Consider the following 26,461-nt stretch of genomic DNA (forward strand, 5'->3'; position numbering starts at 1 on the left):
AAGACACAGCAGGCGGCAACAGCCTCACATGTGGCACTTCGCAGCCGGCCTTGAAGCGCACATCTTTCTAATGTTTCGCGTATTTTCTTGAGCCTGGAAAGAAGTATGGCTCTCCTCCAAACGTTAAAAGCAATTTCGATATGTTAGCTACATTTGGTATGCGGTATTGTCTGTAAACGAGCCAGCAACTGCATTTTTTTGCTGCAAACTTTTCAAAATAGGCCATATGTTCTGCTTATTTTCGAAGTATCCAGTAAGTGTGGGCAATAGCTATGATATCGTACTATAAGATGCAAAAAAGAAGTATTTTTTACCAAATAATTTCCTCAAAAGCGAATGAGAAAGCATATATAGCAGAGAACATAGTGTTTAATTTTTTATGCGTAAAGTAAAAAAAATTACTGAGGAAATAATAATGGAAATGCATCATCTACATAAAACAGTTGTTTATCAAACACATCAAATGACTTGAAATTTCTCTCCTAATGTACAGTAAGATACAATTGCATGGCGCAACCGCCAACTCGTGTTGCGCTGTGACGTATTACAGAGAGCTGTATTGGTATTTTATTGCTGCCGTCCCAGTTTGAACAAGTCATGTTACTTCAACTACGTTTCTACACTCTCCACTAATGCGGGTTGCTTTTGTACGGTATCTATGATGAGATGAAATGCAATGCGATTTGCGATACCGTACAAAAGCAACCCGCATTAGTGGAGAGTGTAGAAAAATAGCATTGCATTTCATATTACATATAGTATCGCCCCAGTGAGAACTGTGTGTTAGGAAAGACACCCAATATACAGCAAATGGAAATGAAGGAAGTTGTCTATTATGCATGCGCTGCTGGTGGGACGTTAAATGTGTTGCAAAGTTAAGTTTATACGCTGTATTGTGACAGGTACCTGGTGGGGCGTGGCTACCGCCGGAGGAGTTTTGTGGAGACCATGTGCTAGGCAATGCCTCTATTACCGTGGTTTTGACGTGCCTGCAATCAGCCAGCGCACCGTAGGTACATGGAGCACCTGATTTGATGGAATGGCCAACCGGAGTCCACGTTCCATCCTCCGCAGGATAGCCATCACTCATCCACAGTGATCTAAATTACAAGAGGTAGCAAATTAAGTTGGCCTAAATCAAATATATTATAATTTAGTATTTGATCAATCATCATATCGATATTGGGATTTCTCTGCCGGTTATCACAGTACAAGGTCAGAACGAGGACTTTCGCCAGTCTCTTGCAAAAATGGTGTAAGACATGGAAGGTAAATATAAAAAAAGTAACTTTTCTTCATACTCAAATAAGAAACAAGTGTGGCCGCAGAAGATTCAACCTTGCAATCCCCTATCACTGAGAAGAGCTGTCCGTTACCTTCAACACATCACTGCAAGGACGTGAGAGGATGAGAAACAATATAGGAAAAGAAAAAAATCAACTTTCAGGTTTCCTCAGTGAAGTTTCCAAGTCTCTGGGTTTGCAGCCGAGTAACTGTTATTATTTTTTTCTTTCAAGATATTTCGACAGCTCCCCTAGTTGCCGTCGTCGGATGCTGAGAAAATACACACATCAAAAGAAGTTTTGTATCATCTCGGTTCAGAGAGTTCCGGCACCTGTACAGAAAATTGGAATAGAGATCAACATAAACAACATTTCTACCCTTTTTATTGCACATGAAAACCACACATTGCATGTTGTATCACCATACAGCGAGAACTTAAGTGGTGGTGGTCCAGACTGCAGTACACACCGGTACCTCTAATACCCAGTAGAACGTAATCTTGCGTTGATGCACAACTGTATTCGTCGTGGCATACTATCCACAAGATCATCAAGGCGCTGTTGGTCCAGATTGTCCTACTCCTCCACGGCGATTCGGCGTAAATCCTCAGTGGTTGGTGGGTCACATCGTCCATAAACAGCCCTTTTCAATCTATCCCAGGCACGTTCGATAGGGTTCATGTCTGGAGAACATGCTGGTCACTCTAGTCGAGCGATGTCGTTATCCTGAGGGAAGCCATTCACAAGATGTGGGCGCGAATTGTCGTCCATGAAGACGAGTGCCACGCCAATATGGTGCCGATATGGTTGCACTATCGGCCGGAGGAAGGCATTCGCGTATTGTACAGCCGTTACGGCGCCTTCCATGACCACCAGCGGCGTACGTCGGCCCCACATAATGCCACCCCAAAACAGCTGGGAACCTCCAACTTGCTGCACTCATTGGGCAGTGTGTCTAAGACATTCAGCCTGACCGGACTGCCTCCAAACATGTCTCCGACGATTGTCTAGTTGAAGGAATATGTGACACTCATCAGTGAAGAGAACGTGATGCCAGTCCTGAGCGTTCTAATCGGCATGTTGCTGGATGCATCTGTTTTGCGCTGCATGGTGTCGTGGTTGCAAAGACGGATCTCGCCATGGACGTCGGGAGTGAAGTTGTGCATCATGCAGCCTTTTGCGCACAGTTTGAGTCGTAAAACGACGTCCTGTGGCTGCACGAAAAGCATTATTCAGCTTGATGGCGTGGCTGTCAGGGTTCCTCCGAGCCATAATCAGTAGGTAGCGGTCATCCACTGGAGCAGTAGCCCTTGGACGACCTGAGCGAGGCATATCATCGACAGTTCCCGTCTTTCTGTATCTCCTCCGTGTCCGAACAACTTCGCTTTGGTTCAATCCGAGACGTCTGAACACTTCCCTAGTTGAGAGCCCTTTCTGGCACAAAGTAACAATGCGGAAGCGATGAAACCGCGGTATTGACCGTCTAGGCATGGCTGAACTACAGACAACACGGGCCGTGTACCTCCTTCCTGGTGGTTTGACTGGAAATGATGGGCTGCCGTCTAATATGCGCTGCTTATGCATGGTTGTTTACATCTTTGGGCGGGTTTAGTGACATCTCCGAGCAGTTAAAGCGACTTTGTCTGTGATATCATATCCACAGTCAACGTCCGTCTTCAGGAGTTCTGGGAACCGGAGTGATGCAAAACTTTTCTTGATGTGTGTATTTCGTTGCTCACTGCTTGCAGTTTAGTTCAAGTCCAAACAATAGGCAACGAAATTTGCACCTTACATATGACAAAACAACCAATGAAGTCGTCGAAGTATCGTAGAAGGAAAAAAATGATTGTGACGCCACTATGTGTTTTATTGTTTTGTCACATGAGTGTGCCCTGTCTTTTACGTATGTTAACTGGAGTGTAATGGATTAGCATTTTATACCATGAAATATATGCTTACTCTTTCTGGACATCGATTCTTAGATTATGAAGTTTTTACAGCGGTTGTTACCTAAGTAGTAATATATGAAGTGGTACAGACGAATACCAATGTTAGTGCATGTGGGGGCATGATTAGTACTATTCTAGGACTTTTACACATCAGTGAAAATAAATAGTATTAATCGTATACAGATACAAAATATTAACTTTCTTGCATAATGTACACATTGTATAATGAATACTAACTTAAATGGAACACTCTCCTGCCTATACCTACACATATACACTCTCAGCAGCAATGCAGTACGTGCCGCCACTTTGGTGTTGGAGCCAAACAGGCAGATACACGAGGGTAGCTGACGTCATTGCACGTACAGTAGCTTACTTACCGTCACTCATGATAATAAAACTGTTGATCTGGGAGCACAGCCGTGGGTAGTGGCTGGTAAATAATAAAAATGTACCGTCAAATGGCAAGACTTATCTCATTGAAAAAATGTACTATGACTGTGGTCCACAACTATAGAAAAATAAAAAATAAAATGTTTTCGTTGAAAACTGTTTCTAAGCATTTATTTGCACTCTTGCTCCATAGTGCTGAGTCAGTCCCAAACATCTGTGTTAGACTTGACGTAAGATATCACCTCAGAGAATACAAAGGATGAATGACTTTACTTAGTCTCAAGTATAACAACATTACAGATCATTTGTTGTGGTTTGAAATATTTTATTACACATCAGATAATAAAATTTGTGAGTATTCTAATGCATCTGAAAAAATCTACACTTTCTTTGACAATGTAAATGACAGGTACTTTGATAATACTAGTAGATTACAGCAATAGATATTGTAAAGTCTCACGAAGGTAACCTATCGATCATTACGCGTCCACGACACGGATAAGACCGTGTTACGTCGGGAGACGTCCTAAGTCGCTGGCCACCCGCAGCTGGTGCGCGGCGTTTCGGTGCGCGGTAGCGTCATCAGGAGCGGAGGCTGGCCATCTCGAGGGCGTTGGCAGAGGTGGAGGCGGTGCCGGTAGGTCTGGAGTGGGCGCCGCTGCTGCTGCCGCCCCCGGAGCGGACGCTGTCGCCACCTGTCAACCAGCCAGCCATCACCATCCTCCGTCACTGCCGTCTCTATCTGGAGGAGCACACCACGGGGGCTTCTTTTATTTACCCGGCATTTACAGGGGACCGAGTCGTCAGGCTTCATTAATACAATTAAAATAATCTGGTGTACGAAACAAGTACAGAAGTAACTTCCGCACGATGTGTCACTCTGCTAAGTAATGTAATTCGATGAAACTTGCACCAGATATACACTACTGGTCATTAAAACTGCAACATCAAGAAGAAATGCAGATGATAAACGTGTATTCATTGGACAAATATATTATACTAGAACTGACATGTGATTACATTTTCACGCAATTTGGGTGAAGAGATCCTGAGAAATCAGTACCCATAACAACCACCTCTGGCCGTAATAACGGCCTTGATACGCCTGGGCATTGGATGGCGAGTACAGGTACAGCTGGCCATGCAGCTTGAACACGATACCACAGTTCATCAAGAGTAGTGACTGGCGTATTGTGACGAGCCAGTTGCTCGGCCACCATTGACCAGACGTTTTCAATTGGTGAGAGATCTGGAGAATGTGCTGGCCAGGACAGCAATCGAACATTTTCTGTATCCAGAAAGGCCAGTACAGGACCTGCAACATGCAGTCGTGCATTATCCTGCTGAAATGTAGCGTTTCGCACCGATCGAATGAAGGGTAGAGCCACGGGTCGTAACACATCTGAAATGTAACGTCCACTGTTCAAAGTGCCGTCAATGCGAACAAGAGGTGACCGAGACGAGTAACCAATGGCACCCCATAACATCATGCCGGGTGATACGCCAGTATGGCGATGACAAATACACGCTTCCAATGTGCGTTCACTGCGATGTCGCCAAACTCGGATGCGACCATCACGATGCTGTAAACAGAACGTGGATTCATACGAAAAAATGACGTTTTGCCATTCGTGCACCCAGGTTCGTCGTTGAGTGCACCATCGCAGGCGCTACTGTCTGTGATGCAGCGCCAAGGGTAACCGCAGCCGTGGTCTCCGAGCTGATAGTCCATGCTGCTGCAAACGTCGTCGAACTGTTCGTGCAGATGGTTGTTGCCTTGCAAACGTCCCCATCTGCTGACTCAGGGATCGAGATGTGGCTGCACGATCCATTACAGCCATGAGGATAAGATGTCTATCATCTTGACTGCTAGTGATACGAGGCCGTTGGGATGCAGCACAGCGTTCCGTATTACCCTCCTGAACCCACCGATTCCATATTCTGCTATCAGTCATTGGATCTCGACCAACGCGAACAGAAATGTCGCGATACGATAAACCGCAATCGCGATAGGCTGCAATCCGACGTTTATCAAAGTCGGAAACGTGATGGTACGCATTTCTCCTCCTTACACGAGGCATCACAACAACGTTTCACCAGGCAACGCCGGTCAACTGCTGTTTGTGTATGAGAAATCGGTTGGAAACTTTCCTCATGTTAGCACTTTGTAGGTGTCGTCACCGACGCCAACCTTGTGTGAATGCTCTGAAAAGCTAATCATTTGCATATCACGGCATCTTCTTCCTGTCTGTTAAATTTCGCGTCTGTAGCACGTCATTTTCATGGTGTAGCAATTTTAATGGCTAGTCGTGTAGAAAGAACTGCAAGAGTATAGTACAGCGGGTAAGTAAAAGAAGTACACAATGAGACTAGCAGAAATGACACTTTTATTCAAGTACAATAATTGCACTGCAGCTTCATCCAAAATCCCCAAGACTATTTAAGTTTCACGGAAGCTCGAAATTTAGTGCGGACGTCAATGCAAGATGCCTTTAATAGTTTCCACACTGAAACATTATCTAAAAATTCTGGTCGTATGTAAAGTACACCAGTGGCAAAAAACAGTCAATACCGTCACTGCGCGATAGCGATGGAAATGTTACTGATGATGGTGCCACTAAAGCGGAGTTACGAAATACAGTTTTCCGTAATTCCTTCACGAAAGAAGATGAAGTAAATATTCCAGAATTCGAAACCAGAACAACTGTTAGCATGAGTGACTTAAAAGTAGATATCTTAGGTGTTGCGAAAGAACTCAAATCACTTAAGAAAGGCAAGTATTCCGGTCCAGATGGTATACCAATCAGGTTTCATTCAGAGTATGCAGACACAATAGCGCCTTTCTTAGCAATCATATACAACCACTACTTGACGAAAGGACTGTTCCTAAAGACTGGAAAGTAGCACAGGTCACACCAATATTGAAGAAAGAAAATAGGAGTAGCCCATCGAATTACAGACCCACATCACTGACCTCAATTTGCAGTAGGATTTTGGAACATATACTATACTCGAACATTGTGAATCACCTTGAAGAAAATGACTTATTGATACATAACCAATACGAATTCAGAAGATATCGTTCTTGTCCAACGCAGCTAGCTCTTTATTCCAATGAAGTGATGACTGTTGTCGACAAGAGACCTCAGATCGATTCCATATTCCCAGATTTCCAGAAGGTTTTTGATACCGTTCCTCACACGCGACTATTAATCAAATTGCGTGCATATGGAGTATCGTCTCACTTGTGTGACTGGACTCGTGATTTCCTCTCAGAGAGGTCACAGTTCGTAGTGACAGACGGTAAATCATCGAGTAGAACACTAGTGATATCTGGCGTTCGGCAAGGTAGTGTCATATGCCCTCTGCTGTTCCTGATTTACATAAATGATCTAGGTGATAATCTGAGCAGCCCCCTTAGATTGTTTGTAGATGAAGTTGCAATTTACCGTCTAGTAAAATCATCAGAAGATCATTTCCAATTACAAAATGATCTAGAGAGAATTTCTGTACGGTGCGAAAAGTGGCAATTGGCACTCAACATAGAAAAGTGCGAGGTCATCCACATGGATACTAAAAGAAATCCGATAAATTATGGGTATACGATAAATCGCACAAATCTAAGGGCTGTCAATTCAACTAAATACCTAGGAATTACAATTACGAGCAACTTAAATTGGAAAGACCACATGGATAATATTGTGGGGAAGGCGAAACAAAGACAGTTCTGTGTTGGCATTACTCTTAGAAGATGCGAAAAACCCATTACACTTGTCCATCCCCTGCTGGAATATTGCAGCGTGGTATGGGATCCTTACCAGGTAGGACTGACGGAGGACATCGAAAAAGTGGAAAACAGGGCAGTCCGTTTCGTGTTATCGTGTAATAGGATGAGAGTCTCGCTGATATAACACGCGAGTTGGGGTGGCAGTCACTGAAACAAAGGCGGTTTTCTATGCGGCGAGATCTATTTACGAAATTTCAATCACCAACTTTCTCTTCCGAATGCGAAAATATTTTGTTGACACCCACCTACGTAGGGAGAAATGATCATCATAATAAAATAAGAGAAATTAGAGCTCGAACGGAAACATTTAGGTGTTCCTTTTTCCTACGCGCCATTCGAGAGTGGGGTGGTAGAGAGGTAGCATGAAAATGGATCGATGAACCCTCTACCAGGTACTTAACTGTGAATTGCAGAGTAACCATGTAGATGTAGATGCAGATCACGATTTATGATAGTCCCCTGACAGTACAAAAGGAGAGACATGGTTCTTAATAGGGTATAACACCAATGCGGATGGCAATACATGCTTTGCAATGTGCTCTCATGCTGGCTACAGGATCAGTAAGGATTTCTTGTGGTAGGGCGTTCCATTTCTCCATCAGCGCAATTGACAAATTCTAGAAGGTTGTTGGTGCATGTAGATGTACTGCGATCGTCTCCTAATCGCATCGCCCCCGATCCAAGAGCTCCTCAACCTACACTGTTCAAAGCGGTTGTGCCTTGTCATCCATAAAAAGAATGTCAGGGCCGAATGCACCTCGTACCCTCATATGGAGAGAATTGGGAACACACAATACACATGTACAGTGTGGAACAAGATCGTTTTGGTGGTCCAGGTTTTATGGTGTGGGGAGGTATAATGTTGCAAGGCAATACCCACACCGGTCAACGTTTTTGTGACACCGTGTTCCACGTAAGCGTCTTTTCAGACGTGCTTGCGGCCCTGAGTCCATTTTTATGGACGATAAGGCGCGACCGCATCGAACTGCGCAGGAGGAGGAAGAGCTCTCAGAACGAGAGAATATTCGGCAAACGGACTGCCCTGCCCGGTCCCCCAGCTTACATCTCTTCGAGCACGTGTGGGACCCGCTGGGGAGACACGTTACAGCGCATCTACGTGCACTAACAAACATACAACAGCTGTCAACAGCGCTGGTGGAGGAATGGCGTCCTACCAGGAGGGTAATACGGAACGCCGTGTTGGATCCCAACGGCCTCGTATCACTAGCAGTCGAGATGACAGGCATCTTATCCGCATGGCTGTAACGGATTCCTGAGTCAACAGATGGAGACGTGTGCAAGACAACAACCATCTGCACGAACAGTTCGACGACGTTTGCAGCAGCATGGACTATCGGCTCGGAGACCATGGCTGCGGTTACCCTTGACGCTACATCACAGACAGGAGCGTCTGCGATGGTGTACTCAACGGCGAACCTGGGTATACGAATGGCAAAACGTCATTTTTTCGGACGAATCCAGGTTCTGTTTACAGCATCATGATGGTCGCATCCGTGTTTGGCGAAATAGCGGCGAACGCAAATTGGAAGCGTGTATTTGTCATCGCCATACTGGCGTATCACCCGGTGTGATGGTATGGGGTGCCATTGGTTACACGTCTCGGACACGTCTTGTTCGCATTGACGGCACCTTGAACAGTGGAAGTTACATTTCAGATGTGTTACGACCAGTGGCTCTACCCGTCATTCGATCTCTGCGAAACCCTACATTTCAGCACGACCGCATGTTGCAGGTCCTGTACGGACCTTTCTGGATACGGAAAATGTTCGACTGCTGCCCTGGCCAGCACATTCTCCAGATCTCTCACCAATTGAAAACGTCTGGTCAATGGTGGCCGAGCAACTGGCTCGTCACAATACGCCAGTCACTACTCTTGATGAACTGTGGTATCGTGTTGAAGCTGCATGGGCAGCTGTAACTGTACACGCCATCCAAGGTCTGTTTGACTCAATGCCCATGCGTATCAAGGCCGTTATTACGGCCAGAGGTGGTTGTTGTGGGTACTGATTTCTCAGGATCTATGATGCAGCCAAATTGTGTGAAAATGTAATCACATGTCAGTTCTAGTATAACATGTTTGTCCAATGAATACCCGTTTATCATCTGCATTTATTCTTGGTGTAGCAATTTTAACGGCTAGTAGTGTACATTCTGTATTAAACTATAGTAGTTATTTCTATGGTCTAAGTTTCATCGATCTATGTTACATGGTAGTTTTGCACACTAATATTCATAAAAAATATACGTTGGCAGGGCTAAAAACTGTCGTCTGCACTTGGTGAGATGATGTGTGCGGGCTTGAAAATCTGAATGGATTTTGCAAGACGAAGATACGAGGGTTGGAACTTCAATACCGGCAACTATTTATTTACAGCTCCTACAAAATAGATTCGTGTTTCAAAGTTTTACTGACCTTCAAAGTATTAGTAGTCACCAGCATTGTGTCTAACCCGTTGCCAGCTATGTGGAAGTCGTAGGATACGTACTCTTAGCAGTGCCAATTGTGTTGACAGTTGGAGCGGCGCGGTCTGTTGCCCGACGAATTTGTAGGAGTTCTGAAGCGAGTGCCGTGAAGTGTTTCCTTCAGTTTAGAAATCGAGTTGAACTTACGAGAGGTTAAGTCAGGGGAGAGCAGTAGGTGGTATAGCACTTAGCAGCCCCATCTGTCAGACAAATCAGTAACAGCTTGCACTGTACGTGCTCGAGCATTGGAAATGATGGTCAGGTCCCGCAGAAAGTGTCATCACTTCTACGGTGGTCGTAGGTTGTGTTCCAAAAATGAACAGCATAGAGACAGAAGTGATGACACTTTCTGCAGGACCTGACCATCATTTTTCAGCACAATGCTCAAGCACCTACAGTGCAAACTTTTACTGATTTGTTTGATCGATGAGGCTGCTAAGTGCTGTACCAACTACTGCTCTCCCCTGACTTAAGCCCTCGTGAGTTCAGCTCGATTTCTAAACTGAAGGAAACACTTCACGGCATTCGCTTCAGAACTGATACAAATTCTTCGGGCAACAGACCGCGCCGCTCCAACTGTCAACACAACTGGCACTGCTAAGAGTACGTATACTATGACTTCCACATCGCTGGCAACGGGTTATACACAATGCTGGTGACTACTAATACTTTGACGGTCAGTAAAACTTTGAAACACGTATGTATTTTATACGAGCTGTAAATAAACAGTTGCCACTGTTAAAATTCCGACCCTCGTATTTACGGAAACTTCCGTGGTCACCCTACATTTCATTCATTGATAAGCAAGTGAAATGCGTATATGTAAAGTATGGTGTGAATTAACTCAAACCTCAGAGGATGTAGACGTTGATTAGAAGAAAGCAGCACAGAGAAAAGGAAATTTTTAGAGAAGAGAAGTAATTGTATCGCTAGATCATATGCACAGAAATTGCAGTAAGTGGAAATTCTAAAAGAAGACGTGACGAGGCTAGCATACCGACTTCAGTTGAAAGATCTACCCGTGGAGAATGACGCCAAGACAGGCAGTTGTGGCCGAATGGGAGTCGGTGGCCAGTGCTGGAACCCAAAATTGTTGGACGTGGGAGTGACTGTATGAAGTGAGACCGACTTTCATGAAGAACTGGTTAGGTAATTAAAAGTGTGGAGACAGGATAATGAGAGTGGAAGATAGGACCACTTAGTGAATATATAATTAAACCGACATGAACAAGTTGTTTTGATTGGGTGCAACACAGTGAACACACATAGTGAAGTAAGTAGTAATACTGTCTCATAACGGTCGGTGTCGCAAAATAACCTTGAAATAAATAAGAGATAATGAGAAAGGAGTGATCATACGTCTTTCTCATTGCAATAATCCTTCGATTACTGACATCAAGAAAGAACAGAAGTGTGTGCCATCACAGTTCTAATTTATCTTAAGGTAAGAAAGAACAATGTATTAGTATTACAGCTGTATAGCATAGTTCTTCAACGAAGGAAACAACACGGGGAGGTCAGCTTTGTTTGCATATCGCAGAATCTTATGTACTTTTCTTGCAGTGAGATTCCGTTGTGTATAGCCATTAACGTATTTCAGACGGGGAACAGTAAGTATGGCATACTTGGTTTAACGTGTCAGAAGAAGTGGAAGGATTATCATAGTATCGATGCCGTAGGCTTATGGTAACGTTTTCTAGGTGAGTGATTGGAATGCATTTTAAACACAAACATTTTAAATTAGGCTTTACTGTAACCATTACCGATATCGACTGAAACAACAAGATTACTGATGACATTCTGTTGAGGCGTTAAGAATCCACAGGCTTTCGGCTGAAGGCTCCTGCAGCAGTTCGTGTGGTGACTGTCGTGGCGTCCTTCATCACGACAATGCACAAGGAGCGCTTGGACGAAATCTTGCGAGTTTTTAACCGCTTGACGAGGCTAGGAAGTCGAGAGAATTGTATATCGCCATGAAATCATGAGTTTGTGCAAAAAAGTTTACTCTTACCATGCCCAAGTTTCAGAAGTTTGAACCTCCATCATTGGGTGGATTTACACTGTCTGTGCAAGAAATCTACAACCGATTTTACTCCTGGCATACAAGTGACGTCAGCGTGGTAATTACGGTGGCTTCCTGAACTAACAACTGTAAACAACAGATCTGCTTTCGGCCTGTCAGCCCCGAACATTCATGAGGTGAACACGGCAAGTGCCATAACCCAATTTCCCGGAGACTTGGCTCGTTGGAAGAGGAGTGAAAATAAATGAACGCTTGTCTTAGCTTTTCCATAGATACTCAACCGTTTCTGAGAAAACGACGTTCAAGGTTTTTGACGTAATTGAAATGTCTTTTATATAGCGGGCGATAATCTCAGACATAATTGTGGCACACTGGCTGGCGTCGCGGCCTCTCAAATTTTCGCCCCGCATTTGAAGTCCCATTATTGTTTTTATTTGTTTTTTCATTCATCCTTCCACGTCTATACAAGGCTAGTACACGAATGTTTCTAACCAAGTTTGGGGTACAAGGGCTTACATTAATTGTGAAATCACAACTGGTTTATCGTAATAAGTGTCCTATATTTGTTGTATATGGTAAGTGTTTGGTAATATCAGGGGCTACAATCTTTTTAAATTCTCATATTGCTATATTTCGTCCTTATGCCAGTTCTTATATGAATTCTTATAGATTATGCTTATGTTTATTCTACAGGAACATTTGCTGCATTCCCTAGGACGATACTGATCGCAGAAACATTCCAAACACCACGTGTGAAGGGAAGTTTGCCACAGTAACATTTCTTCATACGAATCTCACCTAGAGAAAGAAAAATCATTAACGTTGTTGAAGACTTCACGCATTCGCAGTAACTTCGTGGCAAACCACGCATAGCGGATCGCTTTACCGAAAACTGGCGCCTGTTATTGGTCATGAATGAAGATACAATACGGGAATCACAGCGAAAACAATTTAAAACAATTTTCTCGTTGATTTATTGATTTTTTAAAAATTCATTCACCAGACATAAAATTAGTAGATGAATAAGGACAATGTTATTTCAATACACATTGGAAAGCATTAGTGCAGTAATCTTGTATGGACATGGATAGATAAATGAAAAACAAAAATAAAAACAACAGTCGGGTGTCGAGCATGGGGAGCAAAAAAGTAAAACTGCAACGCTTGTCACTGTGCCACCTTTTCTGCTAATCTGTTTTGTCGATAAAAGGAACATAAAGTACCTCTAAAATTTTGAGCGTCGGTTTCTCAGAAACGGTCGAGTATCTATGGATAAGCCCAGACAAGTGTTCGCTTTAGTTTCTTTCTTTCTTTCTTTCTTTCTTTTTTTTGAATGATCTGAATCCTGTGCAACACATATGCTATGCTATCAGGTGCCCTCACCGCGACCACAGCCTGTCACCCGGTAATTACCAGGAACAGCGTGACCTGTTCGTAAACATTAGGGCCACATACCTCCGGAAACCCCCAAGGACTTGTCAAATCTACACCACGCAAAGCAGCAAATATATTGCATTTCAAATGTGTGCGGTTTTAATCATCATAAAGTTTTGGCTAATATTGCTCATGTACTATACTTATTCTAATGTTGACTCATTAAAGGAGATTGGGTAGGTGTAAGAGAGGATCTGTGGGCTCTAATCTTTAGTGGTGAAAGATATGCACAAATAGGTTTATAATTTAGAGAACTCTCTTTATTTTACTACAGCATGAGGCAAGCGCTACTTAAGTACACTACTGGCCATTAAAACTGCTACACCACGAAGATGACGTGCTACAGACGCGAAATTTAACCGACAACAAGAAGATGCTGTGATTTGCAAATGATTAGCTTTTCGGACCATTCACACAAGGTTGGCGCCGGTGACGACACCTACTACGTGCTGACATGAGGAAAGTTTCCAACCGATTTCTCATACACAAACAGCAGTTGACAGGCGTTGCCTGGTGAAGCGTTGTCGTGATGCCTCGTGTAAGGAGGAGAAATGCGTACCATCACGTTTCCGACTTTGATAAAGGTCGGATTGTACATATCGCGATTGCGGTTTATCGTATTGCGACATTGCTGCTCGCGTTGGTCGAAATCGAATAACTGTTAGCAGAATATCGAATCGGTGGGTTCAGGAGGGTAATACGGAACGCCGTGCTGGATCCCAACGGCCTCGTATTACTAGCAGTCGAGATGACAGGCATCTTATCCGCATGGCTGTAACGGATCGTGCAGCCACATCTCGATCCCAGAGTCAGCAGATGGAGACGTTTGCAAGACAACAACCATCTCTACGAACAGTTCGGTGACGTTTGCAGCAGCATGGACTACGAGCTCGGAGACCATGGCTGCGGTTACCCTTGACGCTGCATCACAGACAGGAGCGCCTGCGATGGTGTACTCAACGACGGACCTGGGTGCACGAATGGCAAAACGTCATTTTTTCGGATGAATCCAGGTTCTGTTTACAGCATCACGATGGTTGCATCCGTGTTTGGCGACATCGCGGTGAACGCACATTGGAAGCGTGTATTCATCATCTCCATACTGGCGTATCACCCGGCTTGATGGTGTGGGGTGCCATTGGTTACACGTCACGGTCTCACCCTTTGAACAGTGGACTTTACATTTGAGATGCGTTACGACCTGTGGCTCAACCCTTCATTCGATCCCTGCGAAACCCTACATTTAAACAGGATAATGCACGACCGCATGTTGCAGGTCCTGTACGGGCCTTTCTGGATACAAAAAATGTTCGACTGCTGCCCTGGCCAGTACATTATCCAGATCTCTCACCAATTGAAAACGTCTTGTCAATGGTGGCCGAGCAACTGGTTTGTCACAATACGTCAGTCACTACTCTTGATGAACTGTGGTATCGTGTTGAAGCTGCATGGGCAGCTGTACCTGTACACGCCACCCGAGCTCTGTTTGACTCAATGCCCAGGCGTATCAAGGCCATTATTACGGCCAGAGGTGGTTGTTCTGGGTAGTGATTTCTCAGGATCTATGCACCCAAACTGCGTGAAAATGTAATCACATGTCAGTTCTAGTATAATATATTTGTCCAATGAATACCCGTTTATCATCTGCATTTCTTCTTATTGTAGCAATTTTAATGGCCAGTAGTGTATATTTGGCTGCCAAGTTCCGTGTGACGACGTGCTTTGGCTGCACTGTACCTTGGGAGGGCGCAAGTGCGCAGGGCCAGCTGCTGGGTAGCTTGGTGCGGAGCTGCCTCACGACGGTGCGGTTGCAGCAGAAGATGTAGAAGATGAACGCCGGCCGCATCACGTTCACCAGGTCAGTCACGATCCACACGTAGGCAGGCCCGCCCACTGCCCACGACACGATCTCCATCAGCCACGTTACGCCCATCAGGCCGAACAGCTTGCCGTACAGGGCCAGCCTGCAAAGGAGAACATCCTCTGTGGCGAATCACATCTACAATTACATCAACAATCTACATCTACAAAAAAACCTCAAAATATCTGTATATACATAAAAATCTATTTCTACGTTGAAAATCTACATCGACATAATAACTCTACATCTGCATCTAAAATCTACATCGACATAAACAATCTACATCTACACCTACTTTTGTATTTCGAAGCTACCTTGTTGTGTGACGGAGGTAAGATCTAGTACAACTATTATGTCCCCTCTTCACTGTTGTATTCAGAGATGGTGTGTGGGAAGAACATCTCTAAGTAAATCTTTGTATAAGCTCTAATTTCACGTCATGGTTATGTTGCGAGTTGTATCTGGGGGAAAGTAATAAGTTGCCTGGATCTTCTTACATTCTACGCTCTCAGAATTTTAACAGTACACCTTTCCATAGTGCACAATGCCCCTCTTGTAGCATTTGCTACTAGGGTTTGATGAGCATCTTATCTACATCTACAACATTATTCTGCAACTCACATCTAAGTGTTTGGCAGAGCATTATAGAATCACTTTCAATTATCTCTCTACCCTTCCACTCTGTAATGGCGCAAGGAAAAAATAAATAGCTAAATCCTTCCGTGAGAACTCTAACTTATTTTATCACGATGGTAATTTCTCCTTATCAAGGTCGGCGTCAAAAAAATATTTTGACGTTCGGAGGAGAATCTGGATGATTTAAATTTCGTGAGATCTCAATCGAAAAAATCTCGCTGCAACGAAAACCACATATATTCGAATGACTGCCACCCCAAGTCCCGTATCATATCCGCGAGACTCACTGCCTTATTTCCATTTCATAATAATGAAAAACGAGCAAACTTTACTTGAAAATTGTCGGTGCCCTCCATCAATCCTACCTGTTAATGATCACTTACTGCAGAACGAAAGTTCACAAGAAGACGGACAAGCTTATTGTAGATAGCCGATGTGAAGCCATCATACAACTATTATTCAAGCAATATAGAGGATTTTCAGTACCATTTTAAATCGTGTGATCATTATCACAACATATTTCGGGACAACGTTACCCCGCTTTCAAATGCTGGAAAGCGAGGAAACCCGATAAAACAATCCTCCTTATACCGACAGACGTCCTGTGTTATAACCTACCTTAAAAACATTTTTATGCCTTAGGCCCCCTCACAAATTAAAACCAAGCTGCACACGTGCATTATCAAATCGGACCACATAACATAAAACATCACAAACCGGTGCATCAACCGTTTCCGAGGAACAACTGCGAGCTGAAAGCCGCTGCCATCACCTGCCAACGATAATATTTACTTACAGCTTACTGCTCAGCACCAACTACACTACCGTCTATCACAGCCCGCATCTCGTGGTCGTGCGGTAGCGTTCTCGCTTCCCACGCCCAGATTCCCGGGTTCGATTCCCGGCGGGGTCGGGGATTTTCTCTGCCTCGTGATGGCTGGGTGTTGTGTGCTGTCCTTAGGTTAGTTAAGTTTAAGTAGTTCTAAGTCCTAGGGGACTTATGACCACAGCAGTTGAGTCCCATAGTGCTCAGAGCCATTGAACCACCGTCTATCACAAAATCTTTGAGAATCTTAAGGTGGATACCGCTAAAGTGTGTTCAGAAATGCCCTCTCATTTAAAACGGCGATTCAATCCTCCTTCAAGGTATAACAAATCTCTACCTCCTCTAAATTTGACAGCAATCACCGTCATTCTTTCCGTTATATCCCCCCCCCCCCCCCCCCCCCGAATGTTGCTCATTCTTGATATACTTTGCTACAGCTGACGAGCCGTTCTCTCTATTACTCTGCTCTTTGAATCTAACTTTAAAATTGCGTCCCGTCTGCCCCACATATCTCACTACACAGTCCTGACATTTTACTTCATACAATCTCGATTTCCTCATCTAAGTCTTATCTGTGTCCATCTTATGCCTCAGCCTCTGTCATAATTTATTGTCCATCTTGAAAGCAATTCTAACCCATTTCCTGTTAAAAAAACCTCGATAATTTCTGTGAGATGGTATCCAAATATGGCATGACTCTATATTTATCTGGATTTTTGTCGTTTTGCTGGTTACCATGCCTAACTGCTACATCAAACCGACCTTTCAAACACAAGTCAAAGCCTTTTTCCACCGCTATTTGTCTAAGGCTTTTCATTTTTTCTTTCTTGTTTTCCAGATTTAGAGATATGGAATTAGCTCTGTGTATCGCATTTTTGAAAAATGCTAATTTATGCTTATGAGGGTAGCATACCAATAATCGCCACTGTGAACGTAGGTTTCCTAAAAATCCTCATCTCGAGCTTATTATTCTTATTCTCGATCCTCAGTTCCAGATAATTTAAGACACCTGGTTGCTCATGCTCTACTTTAAAAGCTATATCTTTATGTATCTTATCGAAGTCATTCACCAACTCATTTATTTTTTCCTCATACCCCTGATATACTATGAAAACATCATCAACGTGTCTTCTGTAAATCCATATCTTGTAACTGTACTTAACATTTACCTTTGAAAAAGCTGTGTCCTTCTTATTTAAGAAGATGTCTGCCGTCGGCCTTGGTAATGCACATCCCATTGCTAAACCTTTATCCTGTACATAAAACTTACCATTAAAGTAGTTGAACGATAAAACAAACTTTAATAATCTTATAAACTCATCAACTTCCACATCAGATGTTTCACCGGTAGCCACAAACATGTTTCAGCTAGTGAAATATGATTTACGCATGCTATTTCCATTCAGATTGCAGCTTAGAGGTAGTTTTAAGTTACAATAGTCAAGGACCAGAATTTCTCAAAGATTTTATGACTGATGGTAGTATGGCTGGTGCTGAGCATCATGCTTTAAATAAATATTATCGTTGGTAGGTGACGGCAGCGGCTTTCTATTTTTCAGCTGTATCTCGGTAATGGTGGATCCGCCGGCTTGTGATGTTTTATATTTTATGGTCTGAGTTGAGAATGCAAATGTTCAGCCAGTTTTTATGTTGTGATGAGTAGTGGAACGAAGCGGGCATCACCCCATTTTGCATTGTTGCTAAATTTATTCAAGATGGCGGACCCAAGATAGTGGTCATAGATGTGGCAGTATCTCACATGTCATGGAGGCAATTCAAATTTTGGTGGCAAAATATGTCAGTTGCTCAACCTGAGTTGCTCTACCTCCTTTAACCCAAATGCACCCCCAGGGAATGGCGCGAAATTAAAAAAGAGATGGCAGGAAATTCAAATTTACTGGTGGGAATATCAGATTTTGTGTGTTCACCTTAAGGCCTGGAGATCAACTGATCTAGTTCACAACACCAACACCAGAGAGCACTTTCGCTCGTCCCCTACTCTGTTGGAAATTGGCAGGAAATTAGTTCAGTCTGTGTCGAACTGCTGGACTGGGAGGACCTTTCGACAGTAGGCTAATATAGCGTGCATAAGGCATTATTTAAGCAGTTTGTTTAAGAATATTGTTTATTTATTTCTGTAATCGCAGTATGCCTCGATATTGAAGCTGGTGTTTAAACAATTTAGACGATGTTGAAAAATTTCGATACTATTATTTTTATTCACATAGTCAAGGGAACCACGTAATTACACTGACCCAGATCGCGCTAAACATACCTGAAAAAATTTCTCGCATGTGCTTCATGCACCAGAGTCATGGTCACTGGACGAAGCCACGTGATTAGCTGCTCCACACTGGCCGCTGGCCACCGTCAACACCACGGTCATGCAAAGTGCTTCTTGTTTCGCTGGAAATATCTGCAACCTTTATAGTCCTTGTCACTGAACATGAACTGCTTTAGGAATTATTAAATTTGGTGTTTAAGCCATGTGTGGAATGTAGTGTTAGCAGTTAGCCAACACTACACACACTACTTGGTTGAGGAGGCCGAATGCACGCGTTAACTCACGCAGGCTGGCGTGAGGTCTGACACAGGATACGTAATGAATGCTATAAAGAAAAGTACGTAGCTGCTGGAATACTTAACTTTAATCCATCATTGTTGTACATCGCTCTTGACGATACAAGTGAGACTCTGTAGATTCATGCAATGTAATCCTAATGGCGCCTTGCTAGGTCGTAGCCATTGACTTAGCTGAAGGCTATTCTAACTATCTGCTCTGCAAATGAGCGAGGCTTCGTCAGTGTGCATCGCTAGCTAAGCCGTCCGTACAACTAGTCCGTCTCTCGAGACCTGCCGTGTGGTGGCGCTCGGTCTGCGATCACTGACAGTGGCGACACGCGGGTCCGACATGTACTAATGGACCGCGGCCGATTTAAAACTATCACCTAGCAAGTGTGGTGTCTGGCGGTGACACCACGTGGAATATTACCTCATATATATCTTTAAGATGTCACAGGAACTACATGTACCACTGCACAAAGAGAGAAAGAGTGCTTAGCAGAGGACGCAAGAATATTGAAACAGTTTGCGATGTAATAACATGTTTTATTCTGAGTAATACTTCCATACTTAAACACAGACTCTGAAAAGATCGCAGCAGTTTCTGGTATACTTGTGAAACCTCCGAACCTCCCTCCCTGAGACAGTTCGCACGCTTCTGTTGTAAATAGATCTCGGTACCGATACCATTGCAGTATCCGATATACCACACCAAAGCGACGATATTTGGAAGCCGAAATAAATATCTCTGTAAATCTAAACAGGACACTTACCGCTTTTTGGTGGTTTAGTTGCTTCACTGAAGGCATTGCCAGAGAGAAAAACGTCTGAGTCCTGCAGTTGCTGTGGTGTTCAATTACTTTTCTGAAACGCTGAGTAGGATTAGTTTCTATTTGCTGCTGGAGTCAGGAATATTAAGGCTCTTATTTATATTTTTCGCTTTTTTCCGAGCACAGTAGTGCCTAAGCACAGATGGGAAAATCAGAGCAATTACGTATCTAGAAGTTCATGACATATTTCGAACCCTACATTAGATTGTGAAAAAAATACCCAGAGAGAATTCGAAATACAGAAGAGAAAAATGGGTGGAATTTTTGGTGAATTTTCGATGTCCTACAACTGCTGCTCTGGAGGTGCTGTAAAGCCACAGCGGCAGGTGTGGGAGGGGTGGGGGACAACATCCCATCTGTACAAACCAGAGGAGGATGGTCAACTTGGACTTGTCTCTGAACACTCGAACAGAGAAGATATCATGTGACTCCCAGACGTCATGGAACTTTCTGAAGATACCTTACCCCTGTCTTCTTCAAACCAGTCTGTAAAGGCTCCTATGCCCCATACAAACGATGTCTTGTAACTCTTTGACACCATGGAGCTTCCTGTCAAAGGAGCATTCTGATTGGTTCCCAGTGAATTTATCAGCTAAATTGCTACTGCAGACGGACACATTACTTGACTTTTAGCGGCAAACTATTTTGCACAGATCGAAAAACATATAGAAGTCGTATTGTACTGACAGTTAAACTCAGTGGAAGTGGTCTATTGACCATGATTTACGGAAAATATCGCCAAAGACACTTCCTCAATTACACTCTCTGGTAATGAGGAGTAAACTTGAATTTTTCTCCTTGAAACCGGTCTTGTCCCAGGCTGCATGACCACAAACAATTGTACCACCATACCATACCGATGTATTTATATCCTGCACCATCCAAACTCATCATTCTGCACCGTGCATATAGCTATCAACCATCAGACACTCGTACATATACTGCGAAGACAGGCAGATTGCCCCCCTCCCCCTTTTCCTCAAGAAAAATTGGCACATGCACTATATATAGCTGCAGCTCAAGAAATTTCCCCAAGGCTGGTCGGTGATCCACCGTGGCCAGCGGTCATGAGACAACTGACCCCACACACGCTGGCCTGATGCACGATCAGAGCGCTCTATGCGGACAGTGGTCACTCTCTGAACTGGTGTACAAAGGCTAGGCTGGCTACCACAGAGATGTCCGCTAACGGTACAGGTTCCGATCTGGTCTGCTCGCACCCGTAGTTTCTGCAACGAATTGAGAGCATCTGCAGATCCTGGGTTTACAAGAACATTTATATTTTAACATGGACTGCCAGAATTTCATACCATTTACTCGATATTTCTGATATCAACCATATAATAGTATGCTATGTGGTTATAATTCCGAAGATAAAGAGTGGAAATTATATCCCTAGAACCCTACACTTTACCGAGGTCAATACATGGGACATGCTGCAAACCAATGAGTAACTAGAAACTATCTCGTCTCTGGAGATCTTTACATGAAAACTTGAAAATAAAGGAAACTCGTTGTTCCACTCGTGTTTTTTAAAAAGATCAGTGTCAGTGATATATCAGATTCCAAATCATCCTTGTACTTTACAAAGTCAACAAAGGGCTTAATACTTATAATTGTGTCGGTCTCTCATGTCTAGAGAACCAGCAAATGTCTCTTCCATCTGTTTTTCACTATCTAGATACGAAAACACACATCACAATCGATGTTCTCTTAAATAAAGAGGGGAAATATTTATAATGCACAGCGGTACAAGCAGTCAAATGGCCAATTTTGATGGTAGGGAATACTTATCCAGCACAAACACTAGTCGTATAGAATCTTCGCAAATTTCCATGGAAAATACTCGCAACATACGCGATCACGAAGGCACATACTGAGTATTAGTTCGCTACTCACCCCCCTAGGGGGCTGCGTGCTTGTACCCCACATTTCCAGTTTGGGTGGCTCAGCTATGGCTCTCGCTGTAAGCCAGAAATGTCACTTCGTTCTGGTCACTGGCTACCTTTGCCAAGTACCCACACACCAGGCAGAATCGCCGTAGAAAACCAGACATATATTTATCACTGTAATTACAATTAAATGTTACAATTGCAGCCCCAATATGGCGAATTTTGACAACGAGAAAAGTAGTAGTGGCTCTGAAAATATCAATATCCACTTTATGACGACATAATTTTCCAGATAAAATTTTTCATACCTCTTACGGCGATTGATGCAATCTCCCATGTTAAATCCGCACCTCCCTTATGACAAGAGATAATTATTTCCTTTGAAAATGTCGGAACAATGATCAAAGTAACTTTAAATCCAAACACATACTTTATAAGCCTGCTGATCAAAGTCCATATATCACAAATCCCCTGCTTAATGCAACAAAAAATGGTACAAATGGCTCTGAGCACTATGGGACTTAACATCTATGGTCATCAGTCCTCTAGAACTTAGAACTACTTAAACCTAACTAACCTAAGGACGTCACACAACACCCAGTTTAATGCAGCAGGAGCATGTTTAGACCACTCGGTGGAAATGGGAAGATGATGTAGCTCTGTCAACTGTGTACAGTGTGTAAGGCCAGCGCCAAACCAAGTTTTCTCCTGCAACAGTAGGTAGTGGAAAAGACAGTACAAGCACTTATGGTGCTGTTTCTTATCGGGAAAATTAGGAAGACTCCACATCATATACGAACTAGAAGAAGGACAAGAAATTTGCTGCTGCGTTGTTTTGTGTCTCCAAACTACATACAGGTACTGCAGTTCGAAGGAGACCTGCATCCATCAGGGTATATTCGTGTCTCTCACCCAAAGATTCTCTCTATCCTCGTTATTTTATAGCATCCAACAGAGAAAAACTACGAACTATAAAACTCTGCTAACGTCACCCAGTAGAGAACTCGATAACATTTTACTGCGCCTCTCTTCTCCAATATATCGGGAAACAAATCCGTCTGGTGTTGACATTGGCCATATGTGGTGATCCCATTAAATATACATGTAATGATCCACTGGAACAGGTGACAAGTAATTGAAATCGCTTGCACAGACCAGTGTAAAGTATCATCGCCCGTACTGTAGGAGGGCTATATTCCACAGACTATCAGGCAAAAATGAGGGTCCTTGTGTTTTTTGTTTGATACATTGCTTTTCTGCTCTGATCTATCCAATCAGTGTATGACTACAGCTTTGTACATCACCATAATTCTTTTTTCTATCTTGGCTTAAAGGTCTGTGTCAAGTGCTAAACCAATGATAACACATTTTCTTCCATTGGCTCTCACATAAAAATGGGCATCGTGTGGCGTAAATTATGCTGCTACTGCTCCCACAACACATAGGATGCTTGAAATAAAAGACAGAGGCGGTGTTTTTTATTGACAAAAATGCAGAAGACATCAGGAGGAGGCTTTTTGGCACTTCACTCACTGTCGAAAGTCACTATATTGGGGCTGCAATGGTAATATGTAATTGTAATTACGGTGATAAATATGTGTCTGGTTTCCTAGAACGATTCTGCTTGGTGTGCAGGTGCATGGGCATGACAGCTAGTGACCGGAACAAACTGGCACTTTCGGTTTACCGCCAGAATCTCTTAGTAGTGGGACAAACTATGTTGTGGTGCATTTTGTTAGTGCAGTTTGCCTACATCAGGGGCAGGTGTGCACTTACAGGCAAAACTATTGTTCTCTTTTGACTGACAGATCATTAACCTATTGTTAATCCTTTTGATTGACAATTCCTCAACCTTATCCACCCCTACCTCTCCCACCCACCCCCTCAGGGAACCTCAAACTCTACCACCCTCCCCCTCGCTGATGCAAGCACACTTTTGATATCAATATGAGTGATGAATTAATTAAATCAATCAATTAAGTAAATCTGCTTTCTGGGACACTCCTTAGCACCCATCTCTTCCCCCTCCCAGGAACTGGTGGGAAAAAGACTCTATTGATCGGTCATTAGGAGGGAATTCGATTGCAGTGTTTGGAATATTGTTTAATTAATTTAGACATTGTACAGTTTATTGTTTAATTACATATGGCAGTGAATGGAATGTAGTTTATTTAATAGGTAAAGAATTTGTCAGGAAATCGATTGCAGTGTATGGAATATTGTTTAAACAATTCAGACAATGTGTGGAATATTGTTTATTTAAACAATTTTTGGGATTCATGGCAGTGTATTGAATATAGTTTATTTATGTATTCAAAGAAGTTTTCAGGAAATCAATTACACCCCCGACCCTGTTATAACCAGGAATAACACAATAACCTCTTCAGTCTGGTTTATTAAATCACAAATCACTTTTTAACAATTATGTTAGCCAAGCGTCTACCCAGGCTCACACTCAGAAGTAATGCATAATTGAAGTTTGGTTATACCAATGTCCAAATGTGCAGGGTGGGGTGCACGTCCCGTATTTATTCCTAAGTCCAGTGAAGTTCAGTCTCTCCAAGTGAAGTCGCAAGATTTCCGCCGAGCAGCAAGGTAACCTCGAGTGGTGCGACGAGTCATTCACAAGCAGCTGGAACACGGCGTACTGCACTTCCCGATGAGAACTGTCGTTTGCGGCGGCGGCCGGGTTTATATAAGGCTTGCTAGTTAATGGAGCCGTCGGCTGGGGTCGCTGTTTTCCAGGGAAAACCAATCGCAATGTTTCCTGGCGTAGCCAATTGCTGGGTGCTGACAAACGCGCGCGCCCAAGGCGGCCAGCGACGGCAGCCGCGAGCCGCCCGGAGAAGTGCGACCAGCGATGTATTTCTCGGCCACGTAAGGGAGCGTGCGTGTGAAGACGGCCAGCGATGGAAGCAGCGGGCCGCCCCGAGAAGTGCGGCCAGCGATGTATTTGGCGGCCGCGTATTGCAGCGCGTTGTTCGGTGTTGGTTAGAAGTGGTGTATATCAAAGACCCCTCCCTCCCCCTCGCAGGTACAGGTACACTTTCAGGTCTGAGTTATTCAAATAGCCCCTTTCACTCTTATCAGTCTGATTGACTACATAATTAAATTTCTCAATTAATTAACCCCTCCCCCTATGGTAAACCACCATCCCCTCTCTCCCCTTCACTCCCCTACCTAGAAATTGGTGGCCCTCTGAAGGATCTCATGACAGGAAATTCAAGGCTTTAATTGTCTACTTATAAAAAAATTAGTTTACAGGGGTTGGACTACTCTTGCTCATCATTCCCTGCAGTCTGGAAAGATGCAGGCCTTGTAAGAAGTAATTAAATCGATCTCTTATTTTTCATTGTGATCGCACAAGGAATTTCGTCATAAAACACATTTCACACTGAATTACACAGGTAAAAACCTATCGATCACAAAGCATGTGCCATGCACTGCACCGCAGAGAACAGCACTGCACACACTGCCAGTATTTCGGGTGCACCTGCGACCCTCAGAAAGCAACGATGCAGCTGTCAGCTGCCAAGCCACGTGCAGGTGTAAATTTGGGTCCCACAGGTGGTACAATCCATTTCATACTTGATATCTGAGGAATTCCTGTCGAAACACGTGTTTACGTAGCCACCACAGCTGATGTATAGCCTTTGTACCTGTGGGTCCAGCGCAGGCCTAATTTCTCACTGAGAGGTGTTTGCCTAGCGATTCTGTCCAGAAAGCGCATCTAAGTGGTTGTCAATGTTATACTGACATCTCATGTCTATGCAAATAACAGCCAAGTTTCATTCTCGACACTCTATAGATATCTTTTGCAATTCTTTCGGAAACCATTAATGAAATAACCCAGATGACACACAGGATGCATTCTTCCTAGCGATTCTAATGGTAGAGCCTGTCAATCACATATCAGCCCCTCACGGAAACAATTAAGTGTTGCAGAAATAATTAATAGTCTCTTTTGCTGCTGTAGGTGCTTTCGTGATGTCTCAGCTTGTCTCCATGGGAATTCTTGTCCTAACAGGAACTGTTTACGAAAATAACCCGGAATAACATAGGATGGATTCTTCCTAGCAATCCTAATGGGACAGCCTGTCCATCATGTGTTGTCCTTCCAACACATATCTCAGAAATGGTAAATGTTTCGCTCATATACTCACCGATAAAAGGCTTCATCATGTCTGCTTGCAAAAACACCATTAATCATAAAGGCATTCTTGTTGTATGGAAAGAGAGCACTGTCTAAGCACAGACGGCAAACAGAATTCGAAGCACTGTCCTAGAGAAGAGAAAAATGGCTGGAATTTTTTGGTGCCCTACTGCTGCTGGTCTAGAGATGTAATAATGCAACAATGGCAGATGAGGGACAACATCACGCCAGTGATGAACAGTCTGCTTCAACTCGTCTTTGAACACTTCAACAAAGAAGAAATAATGCTCCTCTCCGAACTTTCTGTATGTCTTGTGAATGAATGGAGCATTCGGAGAATTTGTAAAT

At 43.5% G+C, this 26,461-nt stretch overlaps 1 protein-coding gene across 1 annotated transcript in view; it reads right to left on the reverse strand.

Annotated features, from left to right (window-relative positions):
• Positions 1-3,859: 3,859 nt before the first annotated feature.
• The window catches only part of LOC126204058 (probable G-protein coupled receptor Mth-like 3), a 754,641-nt gene continuing 732,039 nt past the window's right edge, over positions 3,860-26,461 (reverse strand). Inside the window, exons 11-12 of the mRNA XM_049938481.1 lie at positions 15,091-15,317; positions 3,860-4,320 (exon numbers count right to left, since the gene is read on the reverse strand). Coding sequence (XP_049794438.1) covers positions 4,208-4,320; positions 15,091-15,317 — 340 coding nt within the window. The 3' untranslated portion in view covers positions 3,860-4,207. The remainder of the gene's footprint in view (positions 4,321-15,090; positions 15,318-26,461) is intronic.

The sequence above is a fragment of the Schistocerca nitens genome, chromosome 9 (genome assembly GCF_023898315.1).
Source record: "Schistocerca nitens isolate TAMUIC-IGC-003100 chromosome 9, iqSchNite1.1, whole genome shotgun sequence".
In the NCBI taxonomy this organism is placed as follows: Eukaryota; Metazoa; Arthropoda; class Insecta; order Orthoptera; family Acrididae; genus Schistocerca; species Schistocerca nitens.